The following is a 14422-nucleotide window of genomic DNA, read 5'->3' as shown; positions in this document are numbered from 1 at the left end:
AATTATGATATGTAAGGTTGATCAATTTTAGTTTTATTCATATTATATGTAATTGTTATTTAAAATCAATATAAATCGATGTAGATTTTTTTCACATCCAAAATTTATAATGTGTGTGTGTGTATATATATATATATATATATATATATATCAATATTTGAAAAAAAATCGCAGCAACAGTCGTCGTGGCGCGACATGACTTAAGATTTGTGTCTCACGCCACGTTATACCTGTGGCACGCCATGACCTAATGCGCGGTTTTTATAACGCATGATTTGATTTTTCTTACTTTTTTAAGGTGATGTTTGTTAGTTTCTAATGTATAACCTAGTTTCAACTGAGAATTGATATATGAACATTATTTTGATACGAAGTATGCCATAGCCTTATATTCGGACTCTGGATCAGACTCTAAGATGATATTTTGTTTTTTACCCATAAAGAGATCGGAGTTAATGGTGGATTTCTATTGGAGTTGTGCTTTTGACAATCTCCTTGTTTAAAAGCCTCCCTTATTGAACCACGTTCTTTGCTCAATTGATCCTTCCTTTTTCTCTCTTTGTCGTTGTACTTGTACACATCACACAGAATTAAAGTTACAATGGTAGTGTCTCTGAAAATTTTCACGCTTTGTTTATTGCTGGTTTTTATGTGTTACGTTTCTAGCAATGCTGTTTCAAGGTACTTGATATAATGTGGAAGCATTTCACTTAAAAACACAAGTTTTTGTTGTGTTCTTTTATACTCAATTTACTAGCTTTATTTGCAAAACTAATGTGTTTGAATCCTTTGAATCATGTTAGGAGGTTTTTGTAACTCCTCTGTGTTAACTATAGAAAACCACAACCACCCCCTTTTGGTTTCTAATCCTCTTGTAGCTCGTTATAATGATTACGATGAAAAAGTACGAAAGAACACAGGGAGATGATAGTGTGGGTGTTGAAGGAAAGCAGTGGTTCATCGATGGAGATGGGGGGTTCCTTTGTTTCTTTAAATACTTTATACATTTGTACACAAGTTTTAACACTTGCATAACAAAAATCAATTATAAAAATATAGAAAATGACATATATGCCCTCATGCACTAGGCACATGGCATATGGATGCATAACATAAGAAAGTTAACAAACATTAGGGTAAGAGACGGTGGATGTAAGCAAATGAAAATAGTGGGGGTTCTGATATAATTTCAAAACTTGAGTGTCAAATCCCAGTTTTGATCTAAAAACTGTGTGCGACATCCTATCTAGCACAGTGCGACCACATGTCCATCTCAACATCATCATTTATGCAACTTCTTGTTTCTCAACTTGGAGCCTAAAGAAGGATGGTTGATGAAATGGTCTAAAATAAATATGATGTATTTGGAATTTGGTAGTAAATGGGAGCTTTAGATTGTGTAACTTTTCAAACTTCGTGGGAAAGGTGAAGGATCGTGTGAGAAAGAGAGTTAAGGTGAGAAGCGTAAGAAAAGATCTAGATCATTGATCACATTTAATCTCAAACCCATCCATGAATCGCGCTTGATATGGGGATTGATCTGGTGCATCTCGGTGCATCTCATGCTAATGTGCATCCAAGGATGAAGATCTCTTCTTACGCTTCTCACCTTAATTTTCCTTCTCACCGGAACCTAACCCTAGTGATAAAATACTAATTTAACCCTCGTAATGTGTATGTGTGTGTGTATATATATATATACACACACACACCCCTACTTGGATATATATTATAGGGAGGTTCGAGGGAACTCCCCAAAAAATTAAAAAGTTGAGGAACACTCTGGTAACTATTTATCTGGATGGTATACACATGTACATACAAGTAATTGAAGTTGCCTCAATGATCAACTTCACTTTTCGATTTGCACATAAGTTGAAAATGATCGTATCATAAGTTGGACGATATACAAATATTTGTATAGGAGACGAAAGGGATATAGACTACCCTGAGATATTGATGCTTTGACTAAACCACCAAAAGTCGTTGCCTTTCATGTCTATAATATTGTCAGCTTTCGGAACCTGCATAATGGACCACATTCAAATCAATAACTCCTCCCAATCATGTAACTCTACCAAGAAGCTAAGCCATGTCGTCTCATACAAATGAAATACTAAATGGTAGAAGATATAAGACCGAAGGAGTTGGAAGTGCTACAATGAACAACTTCACCTTTCCATTTGCACATAAGCTGAAAATGATAGTATCATATGGCCCAAAAAGACCACAGCTTATGGCAAAATCATGGAAACCGTTAAAAAATAAAAAATTTATGTTTGAACAAAACATACATAACAGTGGCTCAAAAAAACATAAGCTTGCAATCATGGACACCGTTAAAAAAATCAGAAAATTATGTTTGAACAAAACAAAAATAAGACAAAAGCTCATGGCAGAATCATGGAAACCGTTAAATATCATAAATTTATCTTTAAGTTAAAATGATCTGTACATACCCGTTATGCGAGCCGACTAATTCCAGGGCGACCATCTGCTTTGCAGATAGCCCGGAGTCATCGCATTTGAACCTTTGTGGCCACAAGGGGATTTTATTCCTCCTTGGATTTAAACATGGGACCTCCTGGTACTTTTGACCTTTGGAGCCAAGCTAAAACCAATTAGACACCACCCTTGTGGCTTGATCTGTACATTTTAACTCATGGTATATTGTTTGATTTTGCTAATTTTTAAGTTAAAATGGTGTGTACTTTTTTTTAACTTGGAAATGGTGTGAATTGTTTTTTACTTCTCCAAGTAATTAGCAACTTACTCAGATCATGTGATTTGTATTAAGTTGTCTTCAAGCATCTTCTGTATCCGAAATAAATTCAAAGAAGAATGATATGAATCCAAACAAAAAATGTCATAAGATTGAATCCATACGAAGATAGATAGATAGCAAACCATACAAATGCCACTCTGTACGAGAAATTATAAGACTTGATACTTTAAGTTTATGATCCAGGAGCAATGCTCCTTAAGCACACCCCTCTTTTGCCATATCCTTCTGTCAAAGCACAACCCTGATTACATGATTTGGTCAGTTGTGTACCTTTGCATAGTAACTGCAACTACAATCAGCTATAAAAGAATAGGCGCTTACCTATTGAAGATATGAAATTACTTTTTCCACTTTTCTGAAAAATCAAATACCACAATGTCTATCTGCTTCGACTAAAAGAAAATGAACCTCTTTCAATTAATTTGCCTAAGACGAAAAAGATTGGAGATTGAGCAACAGAATACGGTGGATTTTCAGTGTAAGATTCTCTAGAGTCGACAGTCGAGGGGAGTGGTCGAGTACTTGTAAAAGACAAACACCTTATTGCCAAATAATGAGTTGCATACTTGGATTTGAAGAATAGTAGTGCTGTAGGGGTTCGAGTGCCAGAGATTACACAGCTCGATCCCATGGTTGGGTACTTAGGTTAAAAATCTAATCATCGGGTTTACATTGAGCATCAAAGACACAACAATCCAACAAGAGAGGGTTGGTGGTATGGAAACTTGAGGAGGAGATCGAATGTAGAGATGGAGATGGAACTTGAACATTTCCATCGATACTATGATTAATAACATCTTGATGTGAAAGCCGTTAGATTTTCTCCACATCTGAGCAATCTGGGTGTCATCTCGTTCTCCTAACTCGATCTGGTGACAAGGAGATGTTGTACCAGAAGAACCGACTGAGAAGAGGAGCGGGACGTAGGAGAGAATTGAGGGTGGGAAGTCGAAAAGAAAGGGATCATGGGGTGGGCGGTTTCACACAACTTCAAAAACTTGTACGTAAAGCATGAGGAGATGTACATCATAAAGTTCAACACATAACCGTTTAGCATGCTTTATAATATAATATGAATAATAAATATATGTCTTATATAAATGTTCCAATGACTTTATAAAATATTTTTAGACGACTTATAAAACATTCTTAAAATAAAGTGTTACCATTAATTTTTTATGACATCTTTTTCAATCTTCCCTCTTTAAAGGGCACGTAAGTTAATACGTATTTACCCTTTTGCCCTTTGAAATGCACGTAACTACCATTTGCTACCCAAATTACTCATCGACTCATCCCTCATCGACGACCCACCTTACCTCCGGCTGGGCCCTCTGAACGACGTCGCCCCTGTCCGCATCGCATCACCGTCGCGCATTTGTCCGCCGCCCCTCTCTCGCTTCCGCATCGGCATCTGTTCCCCTCCGCCTCTCTGAACGACGCTAGATCGGTAATAGTTTCTTCACTTCTTGGCTCCTGCTAGTTGCTAACCGGTAGACTCTGATCCCCCTTTTCAATTTACTGTATTTTGTGAATTTGATCTTACCTAAACCTAAACCTAAACCTAAACCTAAACCCATATGGTTTATGGGATGAAGAAAACCTATTCTACTTGTTAGTTGTTACTTCAATTCAAGCAAAGAAACCATTAAAATTCTTCTGAAATTGAGTCCACTTGATCTTGCTTGGTCCAAAAACCTGCTTGAAAACCAAAATGCTACAAAGAAATTGAACCAATTTCCATATCTACAATTTGTTACTGCAATTCTCACCATTGATGCATCATTCCTGTTAATTGAGGATATTGTTTGACAGTTTGAGGGAGGCCAATAGTAGGGGAATAGCCATTGAATTTTTATGGGATTCAATAGGACCACCCTCAAGATAACCGTGGCTCCACCCTTTGACATAATGCAGTTGGAATTTGTCAATAAATGAATGCTGTTTGTGTAAAGCCTTAGGTGCTTATTATATATGTTGCTTTATTTAGGGGATTTTCAATCTCAATTTGCTGCAATCATCAACCTGATATTTCATGTGGCAGAATTTGTGATCTGTGATCATTCATAGTTTTTTGTTGATGTGCAAACCAGTTTGAATTCAAAGGTATCCTAGTTTTTTTAGCATATAATTGATTGCTTCCAGTTTCTTAGTATATAAGGTCATACCTGATACCAATGCAAAATAGAGGATCAATAAAACAGCCAAATTAAAACAAAAACACAAATTGAACACCTGAAAAATACTACTCGAATACATTTCACCATACCATTGTGTCACACTCTACTATGGTATCAATTTTCATGTTGCTCTCATTTACTGTTGGAGCTAAACTGATCTCATGTGGGGGAAACATTCATATAGGAGAAACCATAATTAAAAGTAATTAATTAAGTGGGTAGAATGAGACCTATCATAGATTTGGAACATAAAATTTCATGACAAAACCAATGAATGCAAGTTATTATCTTTCATAAGAATAAGTGCTTCCACTTAGTATATGTATAAAGATACATATATGATGTATATACATTTGATCTTTTAACATATGTTACCTTTTGATGTCGAGAACTTTATGTCGTTTATAGTTAGACATTGTTTCAAATGATCAAATCTGTCTGAGGTGATGATGTGCTCATTCAATATTTTTGTGCCTGTGCTAAAGTCTTATATTACGCCTGTTTGGTTGCATTTGTCATGAGGGTGTCTTTGTCTATTAAATTGGGTGAAACTACTTGTAAATTTATAAGCTAACGCGACATAAATACTTATCTTTTTTATGTCGTAATAAAGTTCTCTCTGGCCTTGCTACACAAATCCAAGTAGCTTTGGCAATACTGTTTAGCATATAAGTTGTTTTGGAACTTTCCAACAAAATCTGTGATACTGTATCTAGTGATCAACATTATTGGGTACATATCTTTGAGGAGTTTTGACTCTATATTTTCACAAGCTAGGGGTCTTCATGGAAACAGCCACTCCCAACCCTACTTTCGAGTGGGATACACTGGAGCTTTTTGGTTTGATTTACAGTATAAATAGTGAATACTCCCAGTGTCTGGCCATTAAAGAGTTCTTCCTATGTCCCGCAAGTTGGTCCTTGAAAGTTTAGAATGTTATTCCATGAAGTGGGAACTTGTCCTTGAGCCTTGTGGATCATGTGAAGGTGATCGTTTAGTTATAGAGAGAAACCAATATCCCTGAGCAATTATAGATCATCTTAATTCTAATTTTAAGCTAATAACGAATCATTGTATATTATCATTACGCTATATCAATTATTCTTTAAGTAATTCAAAAATTAAGGTTCTTTTATTATTCGGAACATTTATCGAACAAATTATAGTCATAGAGGGTTAAAATAATAATTTTCTATAATTGAGACTGTTGATTCTACTTACATACTTGTTACCTGGTAAGAAGCTTTTATCCCAATAAAAAGTAGTGTTGTTTATTTGTCCAGCTTATGCTCTGCAACTGTATGCCTACTTTATCTTGTTGCCCATTTACCCTCATTCCTCTCTATTTCTCTTGTCATCAACTCTCCATTTCCATTGCCGTCAGCACATCAGTGTCTCTTTCTCAAGGCCCCGTCACTCTCCCTCCGTATATGATTTCATGTATGAACAATGCAATTTCATTTATCTGTTTGGCTTTTGATGATTTGGGTTTGTTTATTTTGGTGAGTAATTGATTCCTATTGCTTGAAATATGTTTTTGATTTATATGTTGTTTGATTGATGTGAAAAATTGTGTTTCAGTTATGGAAATTTCACTGTTCTCTTTGTTTTTTCCTTACCATATGAATTGGGATTTTGATTCTCTTTGTGTTTTGCCTACACTGTTCTAGTTAATGAAAGATATGTCTATCATCAATCATCATAGCTTTTTAGAGTTCCTTAGTTATGATGCCAAGTGTTTGTAAAAATGCCTGACTTGTCTTATTCTTCATCATCTTTATTAAGATATAATTTGGAAAAAAAAAATACAAACAGGCCCCAAGGAAGGATGAACAAACAACAACAATCAATGCTCCTTCAGTCGGCTTCTAGTTTCCCACCTCCAAAAGGTCTCATCTTTCTATCGAATCCATGACAAAAAAATTATTCTCCAATGTCAAAAAACTAACTGTCTTCAGTTTTCAATTCCGTTTCTGAAGGAACTAAGCTCTCTTATGGCACTGCTGGATTCAGAGCCGACGCATCGATCCTACAATCAACGGTATTTAGAATTGGAATACTTGCGGCATTGAGGTCATTAAAGACTGGCGGATCTGTGATTGGATTGATGATCACTGCTTCACACAACAAAGTCTCTGATAATGGCGTCAAAATTGCTGACCCAAGCGGTGGAATGGTAACTCAAGATTGGGAGCCATTTGCTGATTCTATTGCTAATGCCCCGGATCCTGAAAGTCTCATCCAGGTTTTTCTATGTTTTGTGTGGAAACATCTTTAAATTTCAAAAAATTTCTCACAATTAAGGTCAACCTGATTAGGTTGAAATACTTCGGCTAGTTTTCAAAATAAGATTTGGGTTTTTTTATTGTTTTTCTGCTTCAAATTGATCGAAAGAAGATCTTACAGAACTGTTTATATACTTTTTAGCAACTTCGCAACAACCATGGAAACAAAGTAACTTCAATGAATTGTATATCATGGAAGAAGCCATATGATCAAATTTCATCAATGGCTTAAAGCTCACCTGATTTGGTCCCTTGCATGTTTGAAGGAATTTGCAAGCATCATTTGCATTTTGCACCATGCAGAGACTGTTTCCATGGCTCATACTTTTACGTCTTAATCACAAAGGAGTAACATACCACATTACCATTGATCAAATACAGTATCAGGAAGTACAATTTGCAGAACCACAATATCCATTGGTGGCTCTCCGACCCTCGCCCCCATCTTCGGACACTTGATCCTTTAAATACTAAATACAAATAATAAATGTGGTGATAAGACTGAGGAAACCTCATCCAAATGTGAAGTCCTGCCCTCTGATGCATCCGTGGTAACTCGCTACTTAAATCACAAGTGTGAGATTCGAACTCGGAACCTCTAAGTTATCTAAGTAAGCTCCAAACACGTGACAAATCCTAGCTGGGCAGTGATGTACGAGTTTACCTTATTGTCTTAAGAGTTCTTCGTCTTTTAACAGAAAGAGAACAGAATTGTGTCAGTAGCTTCTGTATCAGGAGCAGCTTCTGAGGTGCATCTTTTATTGTGTTTTCTTATTTTATGTAAAATGATCTTCCAATTTACCAAGACACTGAGCTGTGTGAAATTGTGTTCTTTTTCGTTTTTTCTGTCCAGTCATGTTTGAAGCCTTTTGCAAGTTCCTCAACTTCAGTTTTTTTTCTAATTCTTAATACAGTTGATAAATGAATTTGCAAAGAAGGAAAATATACCACTTGATGGAGCAAAGGCAGCAACGGTGTTATTAGGAAGAGACACCAGGCCTAGCGGTGAATCTCTTGTCAAGGCTGCAAAGCATGTAAGACTACTCAAAATAATGTGTGCTAGATTGTATTACACTTGGATCTTTTTCAAAAAATAACTACATTATTTTCTTCAAAATTTGCACCTGGTTAATTCTAAATGCAAACCACAAATTAACACTACCTTTTTCAGCACTTATATGTTTGGAAAACCATCTCAATTATGTATTAGGATAGTAAGAAAAAAAGTGCAGTTCTTCTTTATAGAATAGAGGTCATAGCACTTCGTTCAGATATTTGGTTCGGATGACTGAACTGTGAAGTCTTGCTTCTTTTTAATATGAAATGTGTTTTTAATTACTTCCGAATATCATGTTTCTATTATGAACTGTCATTTAATTACTAAGCTACAGCTAGGCTCAGAAATGTTTGTCCATACTCCTCTATCCATGAAAAATTGCAACAATTTTTTCTCTAGAATGCCCCCATTGAAATTGCAACATTTTTTTCCTCAATAATTTTCATGTTAATTTGCATCTTGACCAGTTAGTAATGTTACAAATACATTGATGCTACTACTTTGGACTCATAATATTTCCTTATTCTGCCATCACTGAGGGGCATTTTATATACTTCTCAAAGAGTAATGCCTGGCAATTTTCATGGAACAGGAGTATCTCTTTCTCTTGCCATTGATAAACAGGATTAATTATAAATGTAGACACAATCATTTACTTTAATCTTGGATGCTTAATTCCAGGGAATCTGTTCAGTAGCTGGAGCTGTTGCAACTGATATGGGAATCGTCACAACTCCACAATTGCATTGGATGGTTCGTGCCAGAAACAAGGGCCTCAAAGCATCTGAGCTTGATTACTTTGAGCAGCTTTCCAGCTCTTTCAGGTTGGTTTTGAGTGGTTCCCAATGGCATAAAGAGACAAATTAACGGGTAGTTTTTTCTTTACTTTTCATTCTTTAATTCTATTACATTAGATGCTTGATAGATTTGATACCAAAGAAGAGTGGAGATAATAATCCAGTTGGGAAGTTGATTGTTGACTGTGCAAATGGAGTGGGTGGGGAGAAGCTTCAAGTTCTCAAAGAAAAGTTAAATGGGTTGCATTTAGAAATCCGTAATTCAGGTGAAAGTGGTATACTAAATGAAGGAGTTGGTGCTGATTATGTACAGAAAGAGAAGGTTGCTCCTGAGGGGTTTGGTCCTGCTGATGTTGGGATAAGGTGAGCCATCTTCCTTTTTTTAATGTCAGAAATCATATCAACTGTTATGAGGCAATTAACCAACACGGACCTGGTGTATACCTGTTTTCTAAAATTGAAAATATTCACTTGGGTGCAGCTTGAGTTGCTTTCTTTCAAGGGCTTGGCCTATTTCTTGTCGTTTTAAATTCTTGTTTCGTGACATCCAATACTTGCACAGCCAAAAAGAAAAGAAAAAGAACACTTAAAAACCTGGATATCTCTGATGTGCACATTTGTAAGAACATAAAATATTTACGCTACGACTGTCCAAAGAGTTTCAGCATTCTGTTTTCTACTTTTGTCCACTCTTATCCCTTTTATTTTCTTCTTCTTAAGTACTTGTCTCCTCTGTTTGTCTCCATTTTATGCCTCTTTGCATGTAATTTCTTGTTTTGATATCGGTATTTCTAGACTTGGCTTTTATGTGTTCATAGGATATATCATCCCAACCTAGTTCAACTTGTAAGTACTTCAATGAAATGCTTTGGTTCAACTTTGATGAAGTTTTTTTATTCAGCTATTTGTATGTTTTATCTTTTTACATACCCATGATATAATGTTGATTTGAGCAAATGGTAAATAAGAGTAGTGACTTCAATGGTTGTAGTGTTTCAGGTGTGCAAGTTTAGATGGAGATGCTGATCGTCTCGTATACTTTACAGTTATACCAAACGGAAACAACAAAATTGAACTGGTTGATGGGGACAAGATTTTGTCATTGTTTGCTTTATTTATCAAAGATCAGCTGAGTATTCTCGGTGATAAAAATGAATACCAACCCCGTGTTGGTGTTGTACAAACAGCTTATGCTAATGGTGCATCGACCAAATATCTAAACCAGTTGGGATTACAAGTCATATTTACACCCACTGGGGTGAAGTATTTGCATGGAAAAGCAGAAGAGTATGATATTGGTATCTATTTTGAAGCAAATGGTCACGGAACCATATTATTTTCGGAGCAATTTTTATATTGGTTAGAGGGTAGAAAGAACGATCCTTCTTCAACGGCAAAAGGTAACTCCTTTATTTTGAATTCGACTTCAACTACCCTACCTTTTGTTTGGGGTTATTTATCCAAATAGCTTCCTGCCAAGTGTTTTAGATTCACGACCTTCTGGAAGGTTTCTAGGCATTCATGTGCATGGAAGTGACATTCTTTTATTAAGTAGTAGTGGCATTCTTGAACCTACCAGAAGGTCTTTTAACGAAAGAATCCCTTTGTTTGTTACTTTAGACATTCATTGAAGGACAGAAGATGGTTGGTTTTGCAATTAAAATTGTTTGTTTTCTTGAGGTTTAGAAAAGCAGAATGCTGTTAAGAGGCTATGGGCAGTCACTAAGCTGATCAATCAAGCGGTGGGTGACGCCCTTAGCGGGTTGCTTTTGGTTGAAGCAATTTTACAACATATGGGATGGTCGGTCGATAAGTGGAATGAACTTTACCATGATCTACCAAGCAGACAACTTAAGGTCAGTCGAACTGTTACCATCCAGCATCCTTTTTTAGTATGGTGATGATGAACAAAAGAAATCTTTAGACATCACTAAACCAAACCCAACCCAACAAAATCCCACCTGAGGTGGGGTTTGGGATGGTAAGATGCACGCAGACTTAACCTCTACCTCTAAGGGTAAATGGTTGTTTGCTTCCCTAGCTTGTGAAAAGTGTGAGTAAGAGAGAAGCGAGGAACGATAAAGATTTGAAAAGCTGGTTAAGTGAAAGCAAAAACATACAAATAGAGGAAATTGCACACCTGTATTCTAACCAAGTACTTATTTGACGATTTCTCGAATAGTTTTTTACACCAATCAGATTAACCTTACGCATCAGTTTCTTTGCTCAAACCATGCATTTACCAAACAAACCCGGTATATTCTACACAAACATAGGGCCAAGGAAGGGTAGGATGTACGCACTCCTTACCTCTACCCCCAAAGAGGTAGTGTAGTTGTCTTGCTTCATTGAATGTTGGTTCTAAATTCAGTCATAAATCCCAGGTAAAAGTTGCGGATAGAAGTGCTGTGGTGACGAATTATGCAGAAACTAGTGTTGAGAAGCCCCCTGGCATTCAAGAAGCCATAAATGCGATAACTGGTAATTCACATATATAAATGAAAATGTGTTGTGACTTTGCGTGATTGGTGGACCAACAGATCTTTATGGTGTTTCAGAGTTGGGTGTTTCTATTCAATGATTATAAAAATGGGAGTTTATTTGCGCAGGAAAATACCCACAAGGCAGATGTTTTGTTAGACCATCGGGAACAGAGGACGTTGTGAGAGTTTACGCAGAGGCAAACACACAGGAGGCAGCAGACGAGCTCGCGACTCAAGTCGCAAAGCTTGTCGATCAGTTTCTTGGCTTCACTGCCTCTTAAACAAGTTGGTGAAGGCTTTTACATTTTTTGTACAATAAAAGACTTGTGTCTGCGGAGGTTTAAATGCGGCGACTCTAGGATATCTGCAATGCAGTTGGTCGTCTTGGGATTAGTCAGCTATAGTCGGCTAGCCATAACAGGTTGGATATCCAGGTTAATCGAAAAGTTGTTTGATCGTTTGCAATTTGAGCTACAACATTAACCATTTTTACTATTAATCTCTTGGCAGATTAATTTAAACTATGTGTTTTTTAAATTATTCAATAAAAAAATTGAACATGTGGATGGATGGATAAGAACATGATATAAAATAGCACCAAAATTAGGGTTTTTTCTAGGGTTTTTACGAAATTGTACATAAACAAAAGGACTCAACTTACAAGATCCATACTCAAAAAATACCATCTCCTATCTCCATCAAAACACCACGCGAAATTGAGGTGCATCAGATCCGCTGGCCGGCAGAATCTCCCAACGGCAGGGCTCGAAGTCGTCGGAAACGGGACAATATCCGGCAAGAGTAACCTTATCAGCCGAAACAGCAACAGAACCAAATTCGAAAACCGTGACGTCGACGTCTAGGGCAGGTCGTAACACCTCCACAGCACCATTCATGGCTGGAACTTCTTCCGCTGCTTTCTCCACCGACACAATAGCCTTGGAGTCGGTGGTTTTCACACCTGATGACGCAGAATCCTTGTTGCCTTTCCACCAAGAGAGAATCCCCATTTGCGATGATTACGAGGGTCTGCCGACTGCCAAGGAGAGATGATAGATAATAAGTAGATAGAGAGAGACCTCCATTTTCAAAAAAGACCTCAAACTAATAAATAAAAATACTTTTAGGCCCGTTAACGGATGGATAAGCCTGGCCCGTTTATGAGGCGGGTATGGACAAGTTTTCAAGCGTGTAAAAAGGATTTGTTTACCACATTAAGCTCATTAGATAAAAAAAAATAGGTTATGTTCCTCCGAACCCAGTCCAAGCCTGCAAATGATCATCTCTAGGGGTGCTCATGAGTTGGGTTGATCGGTTTGAAGACATTTGAACAACTCAACTCAATGCTTGTGGTTTGAGAAATCTTAACCCAACCCAACCCCAAGTGCAACCCAACCTAACCCAACTCGTACGGGTTAGTCGGGTTGATACTTTGGTACATTAAAGTATTCTTTTAACCTTGAATATGTTATTTTTCTATTCATAATTTCTTTTCATTATCAACCATTTGATATAACTTATCCATACTTGTTACGTATATCACATTGAGTTAGTTTTTTCAATTTACATATATATGTTCACAGTTACTAAAAATATATACAAATGAGTTATATAAAGATATGAATAGATTGAAAATATGTGTATATGAATAGTGCATGTGATAGTGTGATTGTTTAATATATATATTAATATAAATTTAACGATAATATTAAATCCAAGAAATAAAAGAACATCGGGTTGGGTTGGGTTCATATAATAGCAACCCAATTGGAAATTTTACAACTCGATTAGACATCGGGTTGCTTCGAGTTGAGTTATTTCGTGTTGGGTTAGTTGGGTTGATCGGGTTGGTCGGGTTTTTGAGCACCTCTGATCATCTCTACAAAAAGGTTCTAAGAAATTTAAAAAACAAAAACCCATTTAAGGAAAACCCAAAAAGATTGTTGATTACTCAAAATGCATAATAATCATCAAAGAAATTATGTGAACAAAAAAGAGAAACTAAGATCAAGTTTGATTTGTAGAATGTTTTTAGATGTAATAGAATATGTTAAAACGGATTTGACTTTAAAAGAATTAGGATGGAAAGTTGTCATGTTTGACCATCTGTTTGGTTAGCAGAATTGGAATGAAATCTATTAAAGGAATTAGAATCTGTATAACTTTAAAATCGAAATGAAATGTTGGTAAAAAAAATACATTTTTTTTTGGAATTTGATGGAATTTAAAGATTTCTTCCATGAAAAAGAAAGAACCAAACAATGAAATGGAATTTGGTCAAAGGAATATAACATTCCAATTCCAATTCCATCAGATTATGAACTGTGAACCAAAAATGAGTTTGGTGTGTATGTGTGTATCATTCTTATTAGTTCCAACAAGATATTGAGATTGAAACCTTCTGTCATCCCTATGTTTTAGTTCCAACAAGATATGCAGATGTTACTACTCAGTTTCTTGGTCCTAAAACATGTTGAAATTGATTATCCTCAGATGGGTGTTGTTGATAAACAATCCTCGATAAAACATCAAGTTTAGCAATTCAGATTCTTTTTTCATGAATAATCCAACACAAATAAGCTTAAAAATACAAATTCATTTACACCTCACAAACACGTTCAACTTCGTTTTTCCATGATCGACACTTTTTTCCTCCAAGATCCAACTTATGACAAAACAAAAGGCAAATTTGCATAGAAAAGAGCTATAAGAAGAACAATTTGTAGCATAGTAATAGAAAAACTATCAATTCAAAATTCAAACCCGTAAACGCACACTTGTTGAAAACGACCAATTATCACGGGAGGAGCCAGGATTTGTGATCAGGGTAGTCTT

General features: G+C 36.2%; 2 protein-coding genes across 2 annotated transcripts; one reads left to right on the top strand and one right to left on the bottom strand.

Annotated features, from left to right (window-relative positions):
* Window positions 1-4198: 4198 nt before the first annotated feature.
* LOC112522118 (phosphoacetylglucosamine mutase) lies at window positions 4199-12144 on the top strand. The gene is made up of 10 exons (XM_025131197.1): window positions 4199-4235; window positions 6781-6854; window positions 6945-7210; window positions 8165-8284; window positions 8989-9131; window positions 9222-9467; window positions 10104-10504; window positions 10785-10960; window positions 11489-11585; window positions 11714-12144. The coding sequence occupies exons 2-10, from the start codon at window positions 6794-6796 to the stop codon at window positions 11866-11868; spliced, it is 1665 nt and encodes a 554-aa protein (XP_024986965.1). The 5' UTR covers window positions 4199-4235; window positions 6781-6793; the 3' UTR covers window positions 11869-12144.
* A 10-nt stretch (window positions 12145-12154) lies between these two features.
* On the bottom strand, window positions 12155-12661 carry LOC112522117. Its single transcript, XM_025131196.1, has one exon. It carries the CDS (start codon window positions 12595-12597, stop codon window positions 12286-12288), a length of 312 nt encoding a protein of 103 aa, XP_024986964.1. The 5' UTR covers window positions 12598-12661; the 3' UTR covers window positions 12155-12285.
* Between the last annotated feature and the right edge of the window lie 1761 nt (window positions 12662-14422).

This window comes from Cynara cardunculus, assembly GCF_001531365.2.
Source record: "Cynara cardunculus var. scolymus isolate 2C chromosome LG 11, CcrdV1, whole genome shotgun sequence".
Taxonomy (NCBI): domain Eukaryota; kingdom Viridiplantae; phylum Streptophyta; class Magnoliopsida; order Asterales; family Asteraceae; genus Cynara; species Cynara cardunculus.
Note: the sequence above shows the minus strand (reverse complement) of the source record. Positions and strands in the feature narration are given on the sequence as shown.

Coding starts and splice junctions, on each gene's coding strand:
- LOC112522118 (XM_025131197.1), top strand. CDS start 6,794: ATGAACAAACAACAACAATCAATGCTCCTTCAGTCGGCTTCTAGTTTC. Junction 9,132..9,221: donor CAGCTTTCCAGCTCTTTCAG/GTTGGTTTTGAG, acceptor CTATTACATTAG/ATGCTTGATAGATTTGATAC. Junction 9,468..10,103: donor CCTGCTGATGTTGGGATAAG/GTGAGCCATCTT, acceptor GTAGTGTTTCAG/GTGTGCAAGTTTAGATGGAG.
- LOC112522117 (XM_025131196.1), bottom strand. CDS start 12,597: ATGGGGATTCTCTCTTGGTGGAAAGGCAACAAGGATTCTGCGTCATCA.